This window comes from Girardinichthys multiradiatus, chromosome Y (genome assembly GCF_021462225.1).
Source record: "Girardinichthys multiradiatus isolate DD_20200921_A chromosome Y, DD_fGirMul_XY1, whole genome shotgun sequence".
Lineage (NCBI taxonomy): Eukaryota > Metazoa > Chordata > Actinopteri > Cyprinodontiformes > Goodeidae > Girardinichthys > Girardinichthys multiradiatus.
In genome coordinates, this window is record NC_061818.1 from 28,471,164 (window position 1) to 28,496,490 (window position 25,327).

Consider the following 25,327-nt stretch of genomic DNA (forward strand, 5'->3'; position numbering starts at 1 on the left):
TTTTAAAGGTGCCAAACACCTAAAAGACACAAATAATATCACACTGCAGATATTTTGTCATCTACATAAATACATACAAGCTGAAAAAACATATCTAATGATACTTAAAACAGCACATTCAAAGTGTGTGACTTCTGAAAATCATGAGTCATTCTCCTTGTTCACACAGCAACCTCAAGTTTGCTGTGTGTGTGTGTGTTATCTGGCTGTATGTTTCTCCCTCCCTCTTCTGGTATGTAAAACCACTGGTCTCCAAGTGAGTTAACACAGCAATGCCCCACAAGAGAAGCAGAGTTGAAGCAACCCACAGAAGACACACTGTTCACACCAGACAAGAAAACAAATCCAATGACTAGGTGGATACTATTTGTTCAACTCTTTGCCGGGCTCCTTCTCAATACAGGTAGGTTTCCCTTTCACTAATTTTTCTTTTGTTGAATGATTTAAAACATCTGTGGGATGTCTGTTTTGGTTAAAGTAAATCTGTTTGCCACCATCTGGGAATGATTTAACAAAAAAAAACTATTTAATCTGAATGAAAAACGCAGAGGCTATTGCTTTGCCAAAGACCTAAACTATCTTTAAATGAATAATGCGTTATGTGAAACTGTAGAAATCTGCAGAACTCCGTTTTAGCCAGGAGGGAGCAGTATAATGTGAAAGACTTTTCCTACTGAAGAAAACCTAAGTTTTTTTGTAGTCATGACTATTGAAAATGTGGACAAGAATCAATAAGTCTAAAAGTAGTACTGATTAAAATATGGCTGGAATAACCTTCTGTAACTATCAGAGCATATTAGGTGCAATAAAGGTACTTGTGTGAAGTGCGACAAAATCAAACAAAGTTAAAAGCACATTATAAAACAGACAAATCTGTATGTAAACCTGACCCACAAACTATAGGTGCTCATAAGTCTATTTCTACAACCCTGTAGTTACTAACAATGGGCTTTATGTTAAATTTGGCTTTACTTTAGTATCCAAATTACTTTGACATGAGGACAAACTGATTTTTATTCACTTGACAACTGAAGAGGTTTAAATGTGATATCCTTTAAATAATATGGATTTATTCCAACACCTAGAGGTGAAAAAAGGTGTAACTAATATTAAATGATTTTTTGTGAAGTTTTACAAATGTAAAATACTGTAATCAGGCTTTTGCTTTCCTTGTTTTAGTTGTAGTTATGATGTTAAACTACTCACTGTCATTGTTAATGATGATCTGTGTCAGCAATAGCAAGTTTTTCTTGCGGGAGGGCACATTATCAAATGTGCAGTTAACCTTACGAGCTTTATCACTCCCTTTTTATCTTTTTATACCATAAATTGCTTTTTTTATAACTTTTTTTTTCAGAATACAATGTGTAGTTGGCCAGAAGGGTAACTGGATCATTTTTGGACCGTAGCCTTTTATGAAAACACAGTTGTTTTTGTCTGTCTGAGAAACGGTTTTTGTACTTATTGTGCTACTAAAAAAATATTTGTGCAAATTAGACCAATTCTGTAAAAGTGCATGTTTTAAAAGTTTTTTTTTTTTTTTTTTTTTTTTAATAATAGAAGAAAATCTAAACTAAATTACTGTATTAAATGTTAATGCCTTTCAGGTCATTTCATATGCAAATATTATTTTAAACATAACTTTAATTAATGTTTCCCATCCTGTTTGCATTCCTGAAGACACAACGTGAAAGCCGACTGAAATTATTTAAAAAAGAATTAAATCAGAAATCAAACGTTGCAGAGAATGTTTCTGTGTAATCATGTTGCTCTACTCTCATGTTACAGGTGGAGATGCCTCCTGTGCTATTGACCTGATCCCACCCCGCGTTGTGGTGAAATACGGAGACTTGGTCTCAGTCAACTGCAGCTCATCAGCAAGTGACTTTGGAGGAATTGGCTGGGAAGCTTCACAAGGAGACACAGGCCTTCGGGAGACGAGACATGTAATGTGGACAGTTGAGAGACTAATACATTGGGAAATTAGTCCCTTGTGCTTCTTCAACAATGTACATGATAAACAATGTAGCACCAGACTGGGACTTGTTATCTACAGTAGGTCTTGCAAGTTGAGCACAAATCAAAATGGCTCTTTAACCATGTCTTACAATCATTTTTCTTTCTTCCAGCATTTCCTGAAAACATTAGCATCAGCTCCAGCAATAACAACAATAAAGCAATGGAAGAAAATGTGGAGTATAACCTTTCATGTAGCATCCTCAATATTGCACCAGTTCAAAATCTCACCATAAAGTGGTACAGGGGAGACACTGCCATTCACACAGATATTCTTACAAATGACAAGAAGAAACCCACAAATCAGACATCTGTCTTCAGTTTTAAACCGATGAGACAGGATCACCAAACCACTATCAGATGTGAAGCACACATGGACTTGGGGCCAGAAGGTCCACAATTTAATGCATCTTCACAGGAGTTAAATATAGACATTGAGTGTAAGTAATTCTTTTCCTATCTCACTTTTTTCTTTGTCTATCTTTGAACTGTTTCGCAATCTCATATGTTTTGAATCTGTATCAGGTAGTCACTGCTCTGAGAAGACCCAACCATAGAAAAATAACACCAGTTATGCAGTTTAGGTAATTTTCATCTGCAGCAATAACCCAATAAAAACACGATTTATTCTCAAACTATGCCAGCCAGACACTTCGCTCATCTCGACATGCTGAATGCTTAAAATTGAAAAGGAAATTGACTGGATAACTTTCTGATTAATCTAACTAACAGCAATCTGACCACTTTTGGGCACTCTGACCATTTACATTTTAATCCCCAGATAATCAGTTGATCCTTCAATATAAGAAATAAAATAACAAGGAGACTTTAACATCACAGCAAAAGCAAAGTACCCTGTCTTGATGCAGGTGAATACTAAATCACACTGTCGAAGCTAACACACGTGCACTATTCAAAGTGGGAGTGCATCAAAAGCAACAAACATACTTCAAAGTCAAACCCCCCTTCTAATTTCTCTATCCTTAGACCCATGTTACAATTGTTTTTCAATATGCCAACATGCATGGCAAGATAGGAAACATTGTGACAAGAACTAAAGCTGCCTCTTCTTTCTTGAAATAAAGCTAAAAAATGTAATTGTTTATATTTTTCTATGCCAGTTGCACCTGACATTGAGTGTTACACCATAGAGGTTCGAGAGGGAGAATCTTTGGATGGGAAATGCAACGTGACAGGAAACCCGCCTCCAAATGTTAAGTGGCTGAAAGATGGACGTCCCATAAACCTGACAGACCTTCTGAGAAGAGATGACAAAGGGATATATGAAGTTAAAGCTGAGGGCCTTACCTTAGTTGAAAAGAAAATCCGAGTGAATGTACTCTGTGAGTGTCATTCTTACATGTTAAATGTTTACCTTAGTCTAGCGTTTAAAACATTTGGTAGGTGATGTGTTGTTAGCGTAAAACAAGTCGAATTAGTGTTTTATGTTTTCACTTTCAGATGGACCAGAGCGGATGTGTCCAGATACATACACTGCTCCAGAACATACTTCACACAACCTCACATGCAGTCAGGGCTTCCCAAAACCTCAGGAGATCTGGTACAAAGATGATGAGGAGGTCAAACTTCCAGACATCCTAACAAGAAGAGATGCTGGCCAGTACTGGGTCACAGTTTCAAACAATCTGACAACTCTCAACTTTACAGTGGACATTGTTGTTCATTGTAAGCATTTAATAAATTTTTTTTCTTAAGATATGCACTATGTTGTGTGTTTGTTTTTTTCCCCCTCTAACTTTTATGTGCTCAACTGTTGTGTGTAGACCCACCATCGGATATACTGGAGCTTGAAAATTCTGAAGTTCAGGTCGGAGGGGTTTTTGGACTGAAGTGCTCTTCTGTAGGTAATCCACGCCCCAACTACTCCTGGATTTACTACAAGACTCACAATGTAAATGAGAGAACTGAAGATGGAGTGTCCGATCTCATCATCAACGATGCCACTCGATTCAACACGGGTTCCTACACTTGCCAAGCTTGGAACGGGAGAGGAAATGTCTCCAAAACAGTTAGGGTCACCGTCAAAGGTAGGCCCAGTGCAGTGCATGGAACTGATTAAAACGTTACATTAAAATGTTAAAATATTATGTATATGATTAATTTACATAAATAAAGATCATAAGAACATTTTATAAAACCTCCCTTTCACTCTTCCAGTTTCACATTTTGTTGTGTTAAAACCCCAAACTTCCATGTATTTAATGGACTTTTTATGGGGACCAACTCAGGTTTTTCAAAATTCTTCAAAAATAAAACTCCTACAAGTGTGTATTTGAACTCAGCCACCACAAAACAATACTTTGTGAAACCTACATTTGCTGCAATTACAGCTCTATGTTTTCTGGGGTATGTCTCTACCAGTTTTGCCAAACTAATGCCCACTCTACAAAATAGCTCAAGCCCAGCACAAAATGTAAGGAAAGAACCTATGGACATGAATTTTACAACATAATTCCTGGTCTGGACTTTGATTGGGCCATTCTAACACATGAGTTTGCTTTGATTTAAAGTCTTTGTTGGTAGCTCTGGCTGTTTTTATTTTTGTTTAATGATCAGGATCAAATTCATAGACAAAAAAAAAATTATCGTCTGCAGATGCAATTGTCGTTGCCAATATTGTACTTTACATAGGAATTCACAATTGTTGTAAATATGAATCTGAGAATATTATTTAATATTAATATTTTATCAAATAATATTTCGGTCTGTTAAGGATTGTCCTGTGAATACCAGCCCATTAAGGCGATGGTATTAGGACAGAATAGAAAGGTGGGAGACGAGCTCTGACATTATTGAACAGCATAAACTCTGCACATATATGGAATGAATTCACACAATTTCTTAAAATACAAGAATTAACAAAAATAAGTCAACTCAAAGTCAAACATATTTCAATCAACAAACTCTTTACTACGCTAAAACAATTCAACTAAACTACCAAGCAGAATGAAAGAATAACGAAGACTAATGGGCTATGTACAATATAAACAAGTTGATTAAAGATGATTGGAAATCATGACCAAAAAGAGTGATGCAACATTACCATGCAATGTTTATGTTTGAATCTGGAAGTGAAGTTAAGTTAGTCTTGGAACTAATTTAGGAAATAATCAGCAAACGTTTAGACCACCCTTCACAATGCAAGATCAGATAAAATATTATTTTAATAAAATAATGTTTTAAATATTGATCTACTGAATAAAACCAACCTTCTGGATGACCATTTTACAACGGTGTCTAATTAGCTGCCTTTAGTTATTGAAATAATATTCGAAGAAAGATTATAAAAGGGGTATTTTGGAAAAGAGCCAAATCTTTCTGAAGAAATGGGGCTTAATGGTGTTTACTTAGTTATCAAATCTAGTAAATGATGTTCAGGGCCTATTATTCACTAGCTTGAAAACCAACAACCTTTCTGTTTAATAGTGTTAGTGCTACCATGTGTCCTTACCGGCTAGCCGTTGAGCTAACAAAGAAGCGGAGAGCTTAGCACCAGAATCAACACATAACTTTAAAATACCAGGGTTAATAAAAGGGTTAAAATGCATAAGCGCGGACGACGCGTTATGAGCAATGTTCTGGTTAAAACCACCCTTTAAATAAAGTTTATCTTAACTTTAAAACATACAAAGAACACAGAACCGGCGCGTGCCGTAGCTAGCCTACTAGCACTAAAGATAGCCAGGTTCCACAAAACAAAACTTCATAACATGAAAACGTTTAGATCATTTCATCCTAAACCTATCTGTTAATCTGCCCAAACCTAACCTCTGACCTATGGCAAGGGAATGTTGTCCAAGGGCGATGAAGTTCGAAGAAAGTATCCAGTCAACAAGCGGTTGGCTCGGTAGCTAACCTCTGCGTTCGCTCTGTGAACAAAAGAGTTAGCTCCGGAGAGCTGGTCGGCTCGTTCGGTCCGCTGCGGTTTCTGCCGTCTTCCTTCAGACCGGGGCTTTTCTCGAACACCGTTTGCGTCTGCGGGGCTTCGGAGAGACAGTCAGCAATGCTTGTACCTTAATTATCCCCGTTCATGAATGAAAATACCGGATACACAGACAGTATTTCCTTCTACTTAACTTTGCATATGATCGATGATCGTATGGCTTTGGATCCAGTTGAATTTATGTCTTTTTGCCAGCAAAAGACATCAGCGCGCTTTGTTCCCTCCTATCCCGATGGTCATCGGTGTGGAAGAGAAAGACTTGTGGGAAGGTGGGGGTCTTATACGGGCAGTGGCATCACGGGGAAGTCTTCTGCTACCCCCCTTCCCCCTTCGGAGTTGTGCTTTATTTTGGGTAATGGCGCCACAGGAAGTCCGCAGTTATCCCCTTTCCTGGCTGTGCTGGAAGAAGGTTAATGCACTTTATTTTGAAAAGTTCCAGAAAAGTATGTACCGGAGTTTTAATGTGGAAATCCATGGCTGTGGTCCCAACGCAATCTAAGCCAAAACAATTCCTCACAGTTACTGTATATCCAGTCACAATTCCCAATGACTGCATTTCAGTGAACTTGGCTGTGAAACTTCTGAACTTTGTTAACGTCATTGGTCTGATCCAGGACAACAATGAGTCTGCTTATATACAGGAGGTGGAGTGGCTGGTCCACTTCTGCAGTAAGAACCACCTGATCATAGCCCACTGTGGAGATGGGCCTGGACGTCTGAAGAATTCTTCCAACACTCCCCTCTCTTAGCAACTTTAACAACATAGTAGTGTAAATCACTTTATTCTTAGGATCCACCTTTTCCAAGGACCTGAGGTGGTTCTCAAATTCTTGCACTGTCTGGAAGAAGGCCTGGAAGTAGTATTTCCTGTGGCATCTTAAGAGACACAACTTGTCTATAGAGCTGTTGGTCATCTTTTACACAAGCATTATTCAGTCCATACTGTCTGCTGTGGTTCAGCCACAAACAGGACAGGACCAGACTGCAACAAGCAATCTTCTCTGCAGAGATGATCATTGGTGCTGACCTTCCCTCCTTCTCCAGTACTTGTACAGATCTCCATTCAGAAAATGGGCAGCTAACATCTGTCCAGACCCCACACATCCTGGACACAACCTGTTCAACCTTCTACCTCCAAGCCGGTGATACATAACCCTGTCTGCAAAAACAGTGAAGTTTATGCATTTACATTTTTATTTTTGAATGCATGCTAAGGGCTTGAATTCAGGTTCCTTGCGTGCACAAACGATGTTGAAGTCTGCTCTGTCTCATTTACATTTAAATCCAGTTATGTTTAGTTCAGTATCATAATATAATATAATATAATATACAGGAAAGGCATTTAAATATACCAGATTAGTCACTTTGGATCCTCACTTCTTTATTCTGTCGCATGTTTCTTTCCATTGACAGTTTGTCTGAAGCGGCGCAGCTTGTTGCTCAGCTGCTACATTTATAGTCTCGGTGGGAGTGTGTGGGCATGCCGTGACTCTGTGCACAGTGTTTTGCGGAGGAGGGCTGTCTTCCTCCCGATGAGGAGCGGCACCGAGCCTGGAACGGTAGCTTAGCTTAGCTTGTTCCTTCAAAAAAAAAAAAAAAAAAAAAGTCCACATACTTCCATTCAGTCCGCCTCTGGCTGTTTCCGTGCAGCTGAGGTGAAGAAGGAGATACTCCAGAGGAGCAGAACAGAAGGGAATTTACTTTTATTCTAATGGAGGATTTCAGCTGTCTTCGCCTTCTCTTAGGGCTTTTGATTTTAGAGCCGCTATCGCTTTCTAACGGGACAAACTCGAGTAAGTTGTGGCACTTAATGAGCACTTAAAACCTCATGTTTCCTGTTTGTCGGCCTATTGTCTGTTGCCGAATATAAATGTTGCCTGCGCCGTTAGGAGCAATATTTACAAAGCAGAGGCGCGTTTAAAAAGTTTATCGGGGACTATAAATATGATGCGACATATCCATATTTAAACCCTGAGATAGATCAGAATAGTTGAGTACACGTATAAAAATTGAAAACATTTATTTTTTTAGTGTCTATAATGTAAAAAGTCACAAATGTTATGTAAACAATGATAGACTCAACAGGTTTATTACTAGTATAATGTGAGTTAAGTGGATTGTTAGAATATGAGGCATTTAACTTATCAGTACAAACCAGCTTAAAGAATGGTGGGCATAGGCACAAAATCCACTTAGTAAGGGAGGGGAATGTCCTTCCTGAGTCTTTCCTGCTGCCTCCTGACCTACAGTTGTATAAAGGACATTTTGGCTTTCCACACTAGTTTGTTATACCATTATATATGGAAATATTGTGTTATCACAATGTCTGTGGTCATTGAAGTGAAATAACATTCCCTTTTCCCATCCTGTTTTCCACAGGTGCCAAGCCGGAATGCCCCATTGAAATAGAACCAGACACAATGGTGTTGAAATACCAAAGCAGAGGGCGGTCTGCGGTTTGCAAGCCCCAAACCAATGAGTCAAATGTTAAGGAAATATTCTGGAAGACCAGGGAGGACCGTAGAATTTTCAACAGAACGTGGAATCCTGATATACATGAAAACTGGGACCTAAGTCCTGTTTGTCATGGAGAGTTTTTGGGAATAGGAAGATGTAATAAAACTTTACACTACATTCTTTACAGTAAGTGGGCCTAATTTTTTGTCCTTTATTTGCTTTTATGCTTCATTATATAAATTTTAATTGTTTTCACTCAACTCTCCTGCAGAACCCCCAGAAACTGTCTCCATTGACATTGTGAATAATTCAGAATCCACAGTGGAGGGAGCAGAGATGAAACTGCAGTGTAGCATTATCAATGTGACTCCTGCAGAACACCTCAGAGTACGCTGGATGTGGCAAAGAGGGAATGAAACTATTGAGCCTGGTACAGGATTCATTTTTTTATTCTTATTTTTATTGTAAGTTCAACAATCACAGCAACAGTTATAATTAACAGTACATGATAATCATTTATCCAGAGACAGCAAGCTCAGGCATTGCCTTTCCGTTATATTCCTCATTTTAAAAACAAGTGCTGTGAACACACGAGCTAGTAAGCAGGGCCACCGATGATGACGGATAATCAGCTATGGTACATTCACTGGTAGGGACGAAACACCAATGACATGCTTTACATTGACTATAACCTGCCCATACCATTAGCACAGCTGCAGCACACCAGCAATCTTGCGCTTGAATTACAGTAGGGGTGTCAGCAGCATGTATTGAACGTGATTGACACTGCTAAGTTCCTACTGGCTCTGATTGGTTGTTTCTAACCGGAAGCAGTGTATTTCTGCAAATGGCAGTAGGACCACTGGGAGGAGCAAGAGGAGTTTGATTTTTTTCACAGATTATATGTCTCATATTCTACTGTCAGGACATAGTGACAGTTTTAACAAATGTAAAAAAAAAATTAAAGTTATCCGATGCGCCCTAAATTCATTTTGCGTATTAATCCAATCTCAATTGGATTTAAGACTTTGATTAGGCCAAAAAACATTTTTTTTTTTTTTTTTTTTTCAAGCTATTCATATGTGGACTTGCTGGTGTGATTTGGTCCTGCCACAAAACCCTAGTCTAATTATGGTCACAAACTGATGGCTGGGTATCCATTCATTACCTTTACCCACTTATCCATGCAAGGTCATGGGGGGGCTGGTGCCTATCTCCAGCGGTCTTTGGGCAAGCGGAGGGGGTACACCCTGGATAGGTCAAGACTCCGTCACAGGGCATTGCTGGAGATTATACTTCACAATCTTCTATTAGAGAGCAGTATTCCTAGTTTACAGTAAGAAATCAGGATCCTGAAGCTGCAAAGCACCAAGATCATCACATTACCACCACCATGTTCTGTTGTCAATATGAGTTTTTTTCTTTGAAATGTTTTTTTGGTTTTTTTTTAACCGTGTGCTGTCGAGCAGAGTAGTGCCCGGAATTGTTGTCTGAGTGCTAAGAAAAAGCCCAACAGATTTACTTTCACAAGTGGAGCAATACAGCTCCACATTTCAAGCTCTGCTTGATTTCTTATAAAAACTTTATTAGAAACTGCTTTGGGATTATTTCAGTTGTTACAGACACCGAAACAGAAGTGAAAAAGAAAAAAATCAGCACAAAAGAAAGAGATGTGGGGCAAAAAGGAAAAGGGGAGCGAATGAGAAAAGAATGGAGGAAAGAAAGAAGAATGAATAGAATACAAGATAACGCCCTGCTTGCTTCTACACCTGCAGAAACATTCATATTAACAGCTATTTTACCAAAAAGTGCACGGTACTCACTATAGTACATTTGTGTATCTGTTAACACCTAAATCCAAACATATGATGTGTTGGTTTTTAACTTGATATGACTACAATCACACTTTTCAAAATGTCAGCTCCCAGAATATTTTCCCACCATTTTTGGGGATTGTCAAGATGATTTTGTGGAATGTGTGTTACTGACCTTTATGTTCTTTTTGGTCAACATTGATTTTTGCCTTGGAAGTCTTTCATGGATCCAATTTTTCCCTTGTCTTTTTCTTATTTTTGCATCATGAACACTGACCTTAACTGAGGCAATTGAGCCATGTAGTGATTTAGATGTCGTTCTGGGTGCTTTTGTCACCTCCTGGATGAGTTGTTGATGCACTTTTGGAGAAATATTGGTAGAACCAAAACTTCTGGGAAGGTTCATCACAATGTTTTTCTCTATTTGTGGATAATAGGATAATGCAGTGCGCTGTAGATAAAAAATCCCCAGAAATGCTTTTGTTACTTTTTCCAAATTTGTAAATGTCAGTCACTTTGGTTTGAATCTGTTGTTGAAATTTCCTTGGATCAAGGCCTGATGCTTTGCCTTTTGTAATCTTTTATTCTACTTTGTCAGACAGGTTTTATTTAAGTGATTTCTTGATTCTACTTCTAATTCTGTTTGTATTAGTTTAGGTTATAAAAATTTGCTTAATGCTTTGAAACATTTATAAGGGGGGCAGATAAGTTTTTACAGCACTGTATATTTAGGTATTTTTTCTTCTTATTTTATTCCTCAGCTTTAGTGGGAGTAAACAATGAATCAGGATGCAGCTTCCCTACCCGCAGATCTCCTGTAAATGTGGTTTGCACCATGAACATCACTCTGAATAGGACTCATGATGGAATCCAGGTTCAATGTGAAGCTGAACTAAATCTGGGACCTAAAGGACCACAGCCCCCTCCATCTATGACATCCAATTCATTCAACCTCAGCATCCAATGTGAGAATTACATTTACTTTATAGCAGTCAATGTTTAAATGCTTCACTAATGGATATTTTGTAACATTATTACTTATTGGGCAAAGAATCTGTTTTGGGTCAAATTATTAGAATAAGAGTAATTATTTCAAATCTTCTCTCCTATGTGTCTTAACAGATGAACCCAGGATTAACACTACAAAGCTTCCGGAGTTGGTCCCGGTGATCAGAGGTTATACAGAGGAGCTTTTTTGTGAGGCTGATGGCCACCCACCCCCGAGGATCCAATGGCATTACAGCTCAGGCACAGCTTCTCTTGGGTTAAATGGCACTCTCGTTGTGAAAGAGGAGGGCATCTACAATTGCACCGCTGAAAATGATCTCAACACTGACAAACGTGTGGTTCAAGTCATTCTTAAAGGTAACTACAGTCCTATTGGACAAAATAAATCTTTGGCAAAAGGCTTCACAGAGATTTGTGAGGGCTTATCTTCAAGCTCTGCAGGTTAATGCAAAAACTTAAAACTGAGGAAAAATATATTTCGTGCACTTCGAGTTTAGGTCTCATGTTGTTTAGATTCATGCTGGTTTGATTCTGTAAAACTGATCTTTATTTACACAATTGTTACTGTAGTTTACTTTGAAAGCATATAAAAAATGTTATCTCAACTGCAAACATTAATGTAAAAACTGCAAAAATTCAATTTATGTTGATGATTTTTAATACAGGAACAAAAAATTTGGGTTTGAAATCCTGTTATCTATAAACCTTAAACATGCTGTGCCAGAACAATACAGGCTGATATGTGATGTAGTGATGTTAATGTTTAGTGCATTAGTATGCGGATGTTACTGCCTTTGTGTTGCTGTTGATCATGGACATAACTGCACTGACCTAACCTTCTACTGTGTTAATATGTTACTATGTCACAAGTCATATTAAACTGCCTGTTACTCCCTGGATGTAGCAAAGCAAATAGTTATGAGCCTCCCGTTTTATGATTAGTGCATGGATCATCATGTTTTATATGGGAACGAGTATTTAACTGATGTCTCATGTCTTAAACAAACACGTTAGAAGACCCATCCTGTGGTTGAGGAAGAGATGTTAATTGGCAATGACTTAAACGTTTGGTGAAATCGAATTTTAAAAATGCCAACAGCAAAATGCAAGGTTCAAAAGTGTGAGGTCACTCAAGGAATGGGGTCCAAACAGCTGTGTAGTCTTAAAAAAATCACTGATCAGTTAAACTAATTGGAAAAAGAAGCTTTAACTTTTTAGGAAGCATAAAGATTGGATTCTGGTTAATCAATGGTCAACCAGTCAGTTGTAATTTTATTGTTCCCAATGGCACAGCATTTGCAGCATCTTCCATACATAAACAGTACAATAAAAACACTCTTCAATGATGTATATACATTGTACGAAAAGAAAACAGCCAAAGTTTGTTCAATCAGCATCAAAAAATGGTTTATGGTTTAATGTTATTAGGCACAACAATAGCAGCAGGTACTAAAGAGTCTCTGTGTATCTTGGTTCTTACTGTAGTCACTTTATACCAGTGACCTGAGGGAGGAAGTTGGACATCTTTAAAGACAGGATGGTCTGAAAGTGACCTGACAGTTTGCCTTCCTCAGCAACTGCTTGTTATGACAGTCACAATCTGAAATTCAGTCCTCCCTGACATCTTACCAGTGCCATAATCTGGGGTTGCTACTTTTTGTCTGGTATAGGCTCAGTAACGTTATGTGCCTAAAGAATTAGATGAACTGACTACCTGAATACAACAATGCCAGGATTTATTGTGCTCAGATTGTACAACAGTGGGTCAAAAGCATCAGACATCATTTTCACACATGGACTGGTCAACAGTGTCCAGACCTTTTCCCCAATGAGGATCTTTGGGAGTTGGCAGTTTTTTCACAGGTTTTGTGAACATAAGTGAATATCAGGTCTCCCAATCTAAATGTAGCAGTTATTTATTTGGAGATTGAGTTATCAGGTGATAACAAAAATAAACTGGTGACAGTTGCAAACCCTCAAATCAGTTAGTATGATTGAAATACTTACAGATTTTCCACTGCTGGTTCCATGGGAGCATCAATAAATGCAATAGGATTGAATGCAATTGTCGTGAACTGTTTCCCAAGACCTCAATGTATTTATTTAGATTTTATGTGGTAGACCAACACACGATGGTGCATGGTTGTGAAGTGAAAGGAATATGACACAACATGTTTTACAAATAATCAGTTTCATTTGCAAAAACATCTGCAAGCCTTTTGGGGTTGGTCTCTACCAGCAAATCTAGACCGAGATTTATTACACATTCCTCTTTACAAAATAGCTCCACTTTAATTTAATGACCATGACTTAGTAGGTTTGCACTGATGCCACATGCTGTACATTTGATGATTAATTGAACATTTCTTGAAAGCTTGGGATATTGTTCTATAACCTAATCCTGCTTTTAGCCATAACTTTATCTTTGACCTTTCTGCTGTGTTCCATGGTCTTCATGATGCTGTTGATTCTCTGAAGTTCTCTAACAAACCTCTGAGGCCTTCACAGAAGAGCTGGATTTAACCTGAGAATAAATCTCACACCGCTGATTCTATTTACCAGATATGTAACCTTTGGAGAAAAGTTGTTGCTCTAGGTTTTATTTGGGGGTAAAAGAGTAAAAGGGGCCTGAATACAAATGCATGCAACACTTTTCAGATTTTTATCAGTAAAAATTGGAAAACATTGCATAATTTTTCTTCCTCATCACAATTATACACTATTCTGTGTTGGATTATCACACAAAATCCCATAAATTACATTGAAGTTTGGGTTTTCATGTGTCAAGGAACTGTGACAAAACCTTGAGATAAAATTTTTACTCTTAGTCTCCCAACCTTACTGTCCCACGATCAGTGCAATTTTGAATATGTTCACTCTTGATTCTGTATAGGAATTAATTAGCATTAAATGGGTAACTTTGCATGGTGTTGTGATCGCCCAGTGCCCTGTATATAGAGGCCATATACGACACAGCAGTCCGGGGTATGATTCCAGATCTTGTTAATGCGTGTCTTCCCCTGTTTTCTACTCATGTCCTGTCTGATTTCTACAAATAAAGGACTCTGTCACCACAAAAAAACAAAGCCAGCTGTGATTTCTCAAATGATGATTCTTTGTTGATTAGCTTGGGTGGAATTAAATGTAGGATATCTGGGATCTCGGTAGCTTTTCTTGACCGAATGCTTTTATAACTTTTTCATGAAGCTATTTTGCATTTAGAACAACATTGAGAACATTACTTTTGTGTCAACTGTTGAAATAATTGCTTAATGTTTGTTGCTAATGTTAAAATAGTCTGTCCGTTATAGGTGGTATTTTTCTCCTTCCCTTGGTATTTTCAAAACTCTCAACTTACTCCTTTCTAAAATTAATTTCATTACCTTTTTTAAGCTTTATTCCCAATCTTCCACATTTTTCTTATTTACCACAGTTTGGAGAAACAACAGACAATGGCAAAAATCATCTACCTAACAGCAAAGTTTTTATTTATTTATTTGACCTTTTATTTGTACTGGACAAATCTTATGTAGACATAAATTCTCGTTTTCAAGAGAGACCCATTCCAACATTACAGAAAGTCATAAAAGTTACCTACAGAACAACAGTATAAGTGCATATTAAAATACTGTGTCAAAATGTTAGAGAATAGTCACATGATTAAGAACAAAATTGAAAATAAAACAGATTAGTCATAAATACAAGAAAAATGGCTGACATCTGCCTTCTTCTTGGAAAACTTCTGACCCATGAACAAACTTTGTCAATGATTCTTGCTTTAGTTTTTTTTCTGGTTTTAGTGGAAAAAAAGAAGTCTTAGTGGGATCAATGTGCTGAACAGTAATGGGCAGTAAATCAGGGGCACAAAAATACACAGAGGAATTCAACCTTTACCTTTTTAACATTAATATGACATTTATTTATTTATTTATTTATTGCTTTCAGAGGACTACCTGCCCCTCATCGCTGGATTTGTGGCTCTCACAGTTGTGATCATCTCCATCATCTTTGTCTTCATTTACTCAATCTACTACAAAAACACCAAGATGCGTCGCTACAGCCTTAAAAACCCCAAGCTCAGTAGTCACAATGGCAATGTTGCTCACAACGGCTGGGACATCCAGCTACCAGTGACCAAACTGTCTTAGCAGAACCCCTGTTGATATCTGCTCATTCTAGATGAACTCCATCTCTGTGGCACCACAACTAACAGTGCTGTAAGGTCTGAAAATCAGATGGCAGATTTACACTGGGCAGGTTGGTAATGGCTTCTGCTCCAGGCGTCATATTATATTCTCATCTGCTTCTCCACATTTTCCCATTGAGGAAGTTTTATGCTTTTATAATTATGGAAATATTCTCGTCTGTTTTATTGGATCGAGCAAAATGAAGGAATGAGGATGTGAAATTTGGCTGAGAATAAACAGATTTTGTATTTTTCATAAGAAAGGAATGTATTGATTTTTATTTTTTTTTACAATGATTTTGTGTATCTTTGACATCTTTTTTTATTTGAATCTGTCCTCTGTTAGTGACGCCATGCTGTGCCAGGCTCCTGCCTGATAGAACAAAGTCTCTTGTTTCACACTTTAATTCTTTTTCTGAGTGGCTGCAGGCATTTTTAGCCTTTAATGTATATTCAAGAAAATATTTTATGTAAATGCAGAACATTATATTTATTTATGAAGAACAGTTTGAAGTTGGCTTTAAAAGTGGACTGCATGTGTAAACATTGCAAATATTGTGGAAGCTTAAACAGTCCCCACTGTGATATGTGAAACAATAACACACTGTATACATTTGTGAATACTGTTGTAAATTTTTGTAATTTGTGCACACCAGTTTTTTAACTATTAAAATTATGCTTTTTTCACTTTGTATCTGGAATAATCTTAAATGTAGTCAAACAAATAAAGCTTTAAACTAATATTTACTTTAAAAATAACATCAGAACAAATCAGTCTTATTAAGATAGATGGTTTAAAATCTGCTTTGTATTTTGTTTCAAATACATTGCCTTATTTAAAGTTGTAATTAAGATGTGTTTATGAAGGTGATACAAGAACTATTGGTGATAATTGGGCTCGAGAAGAATCTAGTATTATTTCCAAGGTGAATCATATCTTGGAAATTTCTCTTAAGGTATGTTACTATTAAGAGATACTAGGAGTGCAAATAAACTGTTTTACTGTAACTACTATGTTTATATGCAAGGCAGCCATATTGGACTTTGAGGTCAGGGTTGGTAAGAAACCCTGTGGCTTTCCCACTTGGTATTCAGACTTCTTGGGATCTTTTTGTAAATTTTTTCCAACTTGAAACTTGCACATTCTAACTTTTTAGTTAAAAATGAACACATGAATATGCTTCCTCACTTAACCAATCAGGTTCTATCAAAATAATTTTTTTTATAGTTCTCATTTTATAACACAACAAACCGTTAAAGTACTGTACTGTTTTAAAATATCTGTACAGTTAATGTAGGAAAAGAAAAAACTTGGTATTATTAAAAAAAGGTCATGAACCCCTGTACATGTTCATCTCAAATAATTAGCTATTTTAGTAATGGAATTCAAAAGTGAAATGCATTATATAGATTCATTATATACAGAGTGATACTATATTTTTTGAGGCTTTATTATTTTTATAATTAAGGTTTACAGCTAATAAAAATCCCAAATTCTGTTTTTCAGACAATTAGAATGTTACATAAGTCGAATAACAATATTTGTTTTTTGCTCAGAAATGTTAAGTTATTGACTGCAGAATTTACAATTGTTCAGCAGACAGTGACTGACATCCACATACCACAAAAGGTTGACAAAAATAATTACTCTTTGAACTGGTTGTTCACAGAATGCGTTATCTGAATATGTTAATGGAAAGTTTGGTGGAAAGAAAACGTGTGGCAGAAAAACATGAATGTGCCTGAGCAACAGATAAAACCACAGCCTTGAGAACATTGTGACGCACAACCCATTCAAGAGTTTGTGAGAGATTTATAGGGTTTTGGTCTGCACCTAGAGCTATCAGACAAATACATGGGTTACAACTGTCCCTTGTGTTGAGCCGCTTCAGTAGGCCAACCATTCTGTATTAAAATAATCTTTTTTTCATTGGTCATTTAAAATTTAAATTTTCAGAGACACATGAGCTGTAAGCCATAATTATCATCAAAGTAAACAGGAAAAAACATCTTGAGTTAAACTAATCTTTGTGTAATGACTGGAAATACAAAATTTATTTTTGATTTAATTATTTAAATTAACTTTTCAATAACATTTTACTGTATTGAGGCGTGTCTGTATTGTAGCACATACTTTTCTATCTAAGTAGTGATTCAAACAAGGGCATAATTTTGGCTCCAGCATTGGGGGGTTAAGCCCTCTGCCTAGTTGTTTATTTATTGAATCATTTACTTTTGTAAAAGGAGTCTAATTTCGCGTTCCTGATTTAGAAATTAATTCTAATGCTTTTACTGTGATTTACTTAACTTTCCTGTTTTCTTTGTATTTACTCTGCAGTTTTTCTGTTCCACATCAGTTCGGCAATTAATAAAAAGCTTAATTTTACACAGAACCAAATGTTTAACATTTTTAAAGCACCTTAATATTTATGAATGCTGCATTGTGGTGTTTCAAAAGCTTCACAATAATTTGACTTGGTTTTAATTTTTTGTTAGTAGTTTAAGTGAAGGATGAAGATTAACAGTTTATAACTGATGAAAAAACATTTGGCTGAAGCAAATAATGACACGTTTTGTGATATTTAGAAATATGCTCAGTCCATCCAACTAAAGTTGTTCTTAAACTCACAGAAACTATGTTTACTGTGGCTCAAATAATTGTGCTTCTTTTCTCGTCTATATAAATTACTTTTTTAAATTTTACTCTCTCACTCTCTCTCCCACATCTGAGGCTCCGTTGTCATAATTGCTTACATTTCTAAAAAGAAAACTGGTATAAAATTATTTTTTTTTTACATTTCAATGGAATGGTAACACCCTAAAAACACATTTATTTATTTATGCTATGAGCCCTCCCAACATTTCATTACAATAGGTTCCTCCTTTCATGAACCTTTTGACTAAAAATCAGATATTTTTCACATCATGACGCAGATCCAGCTAGAATCTAACAGAAAGGGTTCCTACTGTTTTCTGTCACAACCAGGCCATTTAAGGACTGATATTTCCAGTTTATCAAGAAAAAACACCTTCAGTTTTTGCGGAGAACATATTCTCTAGAAAACACGAAGATCTCCTAAGTTCCTGTCGTGGACGGGTATTGTTAAAACTCACGAACTACTCCTTCAGCTTACAAAGGGGGAACACGCACGCATTCAAGCTCAGCAGAAGCAGCGCGATTTCAAGGCTAGGACTCATGAAAGGGGAGCTTTACGAAATGTACGTCAACGCATCACGTTTGCTTTTGCTTTCGGCAGCAGGCTACGTAATTCCCACAGGTTCCCTTCCGGACAGTTCCGTCTACCCTTATGTTAAGAGAAACTGTTCAGCCATTCCCATTCTTCCCCTTACTTCCCCTTGCTATGAAAATGCAGCAATGGCTTAAAACCACGATGCGGTTCTTCGTGTTTCTCATCTTTATCGTGTGGACAGGTAATTAAACATCTATTTCTGCTGTTGCATTAAGTTATATTGAGCGCCTCGTTTTTAACAGAGCCTACGCCCATTTTTACAGTGTCTCTAAGGAACTTGATCAAGTATTACCTACTTGGTCGGAATCTGAGTTTAAAAACCGTACAGCTACAAATAGGGCAAAACCTCTATATAAAATGTGCAAAGTTGCGCCGCAAAATATTTATTTGTAATAATGTAACTATACATTTTCAACAGTTGCCGTTTACTAATTGGACTATCCAGACTGCTGAGAAAGTCTTTTGCATTGTAGAGAGAACATACCACATGTTTAAAATGGGTCAATATGCTAAATAAATAAATGCCCTTATTATCTGAACTTTTTTATCTTAGTTAGGACAGAAGTGGATTTTACTCTGTTGTTTGAACAGCGCTGGAAAAACTAAGATCAATCACTGTAATTTTAGAAGTGAAATGCTGTTTCTTAAAATACTTTTTCAGTAGCACTGAGTTTAAAGCCGTAAAGCCATGCTGCAGTAAAGCATGCTGGGTTGAGTTTTCATTTGCATTTGTTGTTGTTGGGTTTTTTTTAAATAGAAAATCATATCATTAAGATGCGAGCATTTTACTCCAAATGGTCCTTCTATGGTATGATTTAAGCACATATCATAGGCACTGACGCATTGAAACATGTTGGATGATGCTGCATCCATCAGAAATTTCTTATTTTATTTTAACCAAACAGAATTTTTTTTTTTTTACATTTTACATGACACCATGCTATGTAAGAATTGGTCAAAAGAAGGAAAAAAACCTTTCCAAATGAGTTTGTTTCCTGTGCAGATGGTTTTCCCAACTTGCCCTGGATGGTTACCTTATGCTTACAGCTTACATACCCAGAGAGTTCAGCTTTGACCTCATCTGGCCACCCTATAATCCCAGTTGTTCTGTGGCTTCTGCAAATCTTCTGCACCAAATGTTAAAAAACAACTTTCAGCATGTTTCTGATTTATTTTGAAATGTTATTCTTGGCACTGCCGAATTATAGAAGTGCAGCTGTGACCATTGTTGTTAGTGTTTTAAAACTGTAGGATTTTTTGTGTAGGTCTCTAGTTTTGTCAGCCATTTTTGCTCATACTTTTTTCATGTGTTCAATGGTTGTTTCCTCTACCATTCCACTGTATTACACATAAGTTAGTTCATGGACTAGTTATAATTAATTCCTGTACAGAATCAAGAATGAACATATTCAAAATTGCACACATTGTGGGACAGTATAGATGGGCCACTAAGAGTAAAACTTTTATCACAAAGTTTTGTCATAAAGTTCCTTGACACATGAAAACCCAAACTTCAATGCAGTTTATGGGATTTTGTGTGATAACCCAACACAGAGTGGTGTACAATTGTGAAGAGGAAGAAAAATTATGCAATGTTTTCCAATTTGTTCTGATAAAAATGTGAAAAGTGTTGCATGCATTTGTATTTAGCCCCATTTTACTCTTTTACCCCAAAATAAAACCCAGGGCAACAACTTTTCTCCAAAGGTTACATATCTGGTAAATAGAATCAGCGGTGTGAGATTTATTCTCAGGTTAAATCCAGCTCTTCTGTGAAGGCCTCAGAGGTTTGTTAGAGAACTTCAGAGAATCAACAGCATCATGAAGACCATGGAACACAGCACAAAGGTCAAAGATAAAGTTATGGAAAAGATCAAATCAGGATTAGGTTATAAAACAATATCCCAACCTTTCAATAGAAATCACTGTTCAGTCAATCATCAAATGTACAGCATGTGGCACCACTGCAAACCTACTAAGTCATGGTCAATAAATTAAAGTTGAGCTATTTTGTAAAGAAAAATGTGTAATAAATCTCAGTCTAGATTTGCAAAGCTGATAGAGATGTTTTTTGTGTAGGTCTCTGTGGTTTTGTAGGCAATTTTTGCACAAAGGTTTCTTCCTGTGTTCAATACTTATATTCTCTACCATTCCACTTCATTACACATAAGTCAGTTCGTGGACTAGTTATATGTGGAAACAAACCTTGGTGTGTTCTATACTTATTTTACCCACTGTATAATTATGTTCTTAGGATTGGGTCAGAGTATTAGCAGGGCTGTTTTAAATAGCTGTTTGTGCAGTAAACTTTTACGTAATTTATGTCAACTGTGTCCCTTTAGGAAAGTCTGCACATTCCTGTGAAATTGAGTTTCATCCCCAGTTGGTTTTTGTGAAATTTGGAAGTTCCACCATTGCCTACTGCGACGCATCACTCTGCAGCAATATAGTGGGGATAGGCTGGGAGTCTCCTTTTGGAGGAACAGGCCTTGTAGAGGGACCGTCCACTTTAAATGTGAATCTTCAGAATGTTAAAGAATGGGATACAAAACCCCAGTGTTATATTGTGTTATCTGATGATACACAGATATCCAAAAATCTGCCAATCACCGTTTACAGTAAGTTACTTAGATGACCGTTTTAAGCTAATCAAACACACACACATACACACACACACACACATATATATATATATATATTCATTATTAAAGTTCTAATTTGCTTATTTCTCTATTTATACTTTTTTGCTTAAGAAATGCCAAAGAAAGTATCGATGCCAAAGCCCATAAGCCCTATGAAGGCCACTGGTCCCGGTTATGTCCTGCAGTGCGATGTTGAAGATGTTGCACCAGCAAACAGGCTCATCATAACCTTGTACAAAGGAAATAAAACGATCTATGAACAGAATCCTAAAGGTGACGATCTACTTCCAGTCAATGAATCCCTTCAAACAACAGTAAATGTTGTTGCAGAGGATCATGGAAAAGAGGTCTGGTGCGAAGCGAGGCTAAACTTTTCTCCAGCAGAACAAAGCCCTCCACCAATGCGATCAGAGTCACATGTATTAACAGTTTACTGTAAGTTTGAAATTCTTTTTTATTTTATACATCAAAAAGAGATGATGACTGTATTTACATTTCTTTCTTTTCTCCCTCTGTGTGTGTGTTATTGTATGCTTATCATCAGACCCACCAACCTTTACTGAGCCTAAAAATGAGACCCTGGAAATTTCTTTTGGTAAAACAATATCGTTGAACTGCTCAGCTACAGGAAACCCTACTCCAGTTTACAGCTGGCATTTTGCAGACCCTACGCAAGAGGGGATCCAGAAACAAAATATGACGGGGCCGATTTTAACTGAGGATTTTAGGGTTTCAGGAGTCTACAGCTGTACAGCCTCTAATGCGGCAGGTGGAACGACCAAATATTTCAACATCAACAAACCTTCAAGTAATACATTACTACACATTTTTTGTATTTCTTATCCCGCTCTTTACTGTTTATGTCTATAAGTCTCCATGCTGTCGTTCCCTATTAGGTATTCAACCAGGGACCACTGCCAGGATTTTAATCGCTCTATTCTTTGTTGTAATCCTTACTTTGGGATGTGTGGTTTATCAAAAACAAAGAACCTCTTCTGTTGCATGACCACAAGATCTGTCCAGATGAGCTGAGAGTGAGAATGTAACAAAACTTTCCATCTCCCACAGGGAATTGGACCACCATAGAAATCATATTGGCAGTATTTCTGACCCTGGGAGCTGTGCTCTTCATCGGCGCTGCCATTTTTGTGACAAAAAATGGAAAATTTTCTTTCCAAAGAGGCATCTATCGACCTACCTCAACCGGTCCTATATGAACCTGGCTTTTTCATAATTTATTGTTGAATAATGCTTGGTGAAACATCAGTTCACTTAAAAATTGAGTGTTTTATGTGGGGTGCATGTTCAGGTTGGGTTTATATGAACATGGGTGCTGTAGCTTTAAAAATGCTAAATCTGTCTGCTGTCTTTGACCTCTCCAAAGAAATGCCACTGTTAACAAACAATGATTGGAGAAAGGGTTTAATTGTGTTTATTAACTTTAAGAAGTCAAGGCTCCACAGGCACAGCTTTACTGTGGAAGTGTGACTGACTTGCCTTAGGAAATGTTGCTCCTTCTGGGCCATTTCTTTGGCATCTGCTTTTTCTTTCAGATAATCTGTTTTTAAGTTGATGTTACTGCTTTGCTAAGGTGTTACTTTGGTGTTTGTGCTGCACAACTGTCTAAGATGACCAAAGACTGGTTACTCAAGTGTATGTTAAAATATTTGCTGATATAAAAAATGTTGCATGCTGATACTAAAACTAAGCATCGTGTTCAGCAATCTTACACCAACAGTTAAAAGTACAAAGTAAGCTTTTAAGAAAAGATATATTCATATATATACACACACACACACACACACATATGCGTGTGTGTGTGTGTGTATTTGAGGGAGTTGTGAGTGGTAAAATGTTATCAGAGTGAAGAAACATATTTTAAAACCTTATTCTTTTATCTCATTGATGTTTGTAGCCAGAAATTGCGTAATCTAAAACAATGTAGTGCATGGAAGCCTCTAAGATCAGCATCACACCTGGATTTGGGGATGTCCTGGCAGTGGTTGAACTCTTCAGTTTACATCTTGAATCGATTTCAACACCCAGATTCTTTAGATTTTTTTTTATTTATTTAATATTTTAACAGCCCCAACAAATGCAACAGTCTTCTTTTTGAGTTGGACTTGAATGTGATGGTTAATCTAGCAGCAGGTAGTAAGAGTTGTAGCTTCCAGCCTTTTACTTTGTCCACCCTAAAAACCATTGGAAATGTTTTCCAAGTTGTCTGTTTATAGTCTTATATTCTTAGACAACTTTTGGCAGAATTAGTTTTTTATATTTTCTAAAGAATTTTTAAAGTTCAGCTTTTGGACTTTGCACCCACCTTTTAAGGTATGGATTTAACAAAAATATATGAGATGTTACATCCATGCAATATCATTTTACAACTTAAAAGACTATTTGCAAAAAGGGAAACTTAAAGATGTTTTATTTTTTTATTAATGTTTTTTGCATTACTTTTGGAGATAGGAATGCTTCCTTACAGCTTCACAACTGATGGTACTAGGAGCCGAACTGCATGCACGGTTGATGTTTTGAAATTCATTTTTGATGTGTGTGTAAATTATTATGTTCTTTAAAATAACTTTTCCGTTTGATATTTGTTTGTAATTTTGTGCCTTGGTAACATTTAATTATCTTCCAAAACACACAAAACATGCCATTTCTATGATACCCTATACATATACTATATTCTAACATGATTTTATTATAAAATAAGTTGTTGCTATGATAAGATGTTTTTAAAGCACAAAAATGATAAAAAATATAAATGTATTATTGGTAAATCAAAGCTAATTAAAACAGGTTTGTTTCATCAGTGTTACTTTGTATTAAGTGGAAATCTAAGCCATTTTTGTGTTGTGACCTCTTTATGCAGAAAACTGATTTTGGCATTTGTTTTTCCTTTCCCTCCTTGTCAGTCCCTTGGTTCTTTCAGACCACCTTGAATTATAAAGCACTGAGTCCTCGGTACTAATTTCACTCTGACAAAGAAGTGAATGTAAAAAGCAGTGTGTGTAATCCTGTCTTCAGCTGATTAAAATAAGCTTTTTATTATTATTTTTGTCTTAAAACGGTGTCCTCTGAGTTTATTCGTGTCATGTCCAACTGAAATTGAGCTGAAAAGTGAGTCAGCTGTGTGTTTTCATTTTTCTTGTGTTGCTATAACAACCTGGCAGATGGGATATCGCACAGTTAGTCATGGAGTTTAAAGATAAAAGCTTTATTCTGAAAACGTTTATCCTGGGCACTTGTTGGGGCAAATTGAAAGCTGCAAGTATTGTGAGAATGTACACAGTAAAGCAGGAGTGTCCAAATTGCAGCCAGAATTCAAGAATGGGAACACTTTGGCTTGCAGAATCAGTTGGTTGATTGGCTATTTTCACTCATTGGAGTCCTTTTGAAAAACATAAAAGAAAATGTGAAGTACAACACAACATATTTATCTTTTAACAACCATGTTTTTTTGTTTTAAATTTAATTTAATAGTAAAGAGGACCACAGACATCTAGTGACTTTTACTGAAAAGCAGGTTTGGGCAGACATATTTATCAGACTTGGCTAAATGAAAAACTTTTTGACACAGCTAGGCCATGATAATCAAGCCCCAAAAAAATTAGGACATTGCTGCTTTTTTGTTGTTTTCTTTTTAACCAGCACCCCTGCAGGACCATTTGTATGATTCAGATCCGCAGTGATTTACAGATCCATTTTCTACAGAAATCAGACTACTTTGCTTGTTTGAAATAACTATTGTGTGTTTAGTTTATTGCTGAGGAGGTAAAACAAGTAAAACAACATAGTGTTTGCAATACTAAGAAAAAAAATCTAATTTTTGTGACCCCACAAGTACTTTCAAAATAAAATTCTGGCCCCCATGGTCCCTTCATCAATTTATTAAAAAGCATCATATATAAAGTACTTCAGTTAAGGTTGGCACAGTGAACGTTTGATAGCATTCACAGAGTGACTCTCTTAAGCTTACATTC

General features: G+C 36.7%; 2 protein-coding genes across 2 annotated transcripts; both read left to right on the forward strand.

The window, feature by feature from the left end:
- Nucleotides 1-280: 280 nt before the first annotated feature.
- Nucleotides 281-15,704, forward strand: LOC124863770 (hemicentin-1-like). The gene is made up of 11 exons (XM_047358243.1): nucleotides 281-403; nucleotides 1,789-2,055; nucleotides 2,130-2,456; nucleotides 3,138-3,359; nucleotides 3,478-3,702; nucleotides 3,801-4,064; nucleotides 8,360-8,623; nucleotides 8,709-8,867; nucleotides 11,013-11,216; nucleotides 11,374-11,616; nucleotides 15,205-15,704. Exons 1-11 carry the CDS (start codon nucleotides 349-351, stop codon nucleotides 15,405-15,407), a joined length of 2,433 nt encoding a protein of 810 aa, XP_047214199.1. The 5' UTR covers nucleotides 281-348; the 3' UTR covers nucleotides 15,408-15,704.
- Nucleotides 15,705-18,751: 3,047 nt separating this feature from the next.
- On the forward strand, nucleotides 18,752-24,412 carry LOC124864577 (intercellular adhesion molecule 1-like). The gene is made up of 5 exons (XM_047359414.1): nucleotides 18,752-18,877; nucleotides 21,039-21,314; nucleotides 21,450-21,773; nucleotides 21,883-22,146; nucleotides 22,407-24,412. The coding sequence occupies exons 1-5, from the start codon at nucleotides 18,754-18,756 to the stop codon at nucleotides 22,553-22,555; spliced, it is 1,137 nt and encodes a 378-aa protein (XP_047215370.1). The 5' UTR covers nucleotides 18,752-18,753; the 3' UTR covers nucleotides 22,556-24,412.
- Nucleotides 24,413-25,327: the final 915 nt, after the last annotated feature.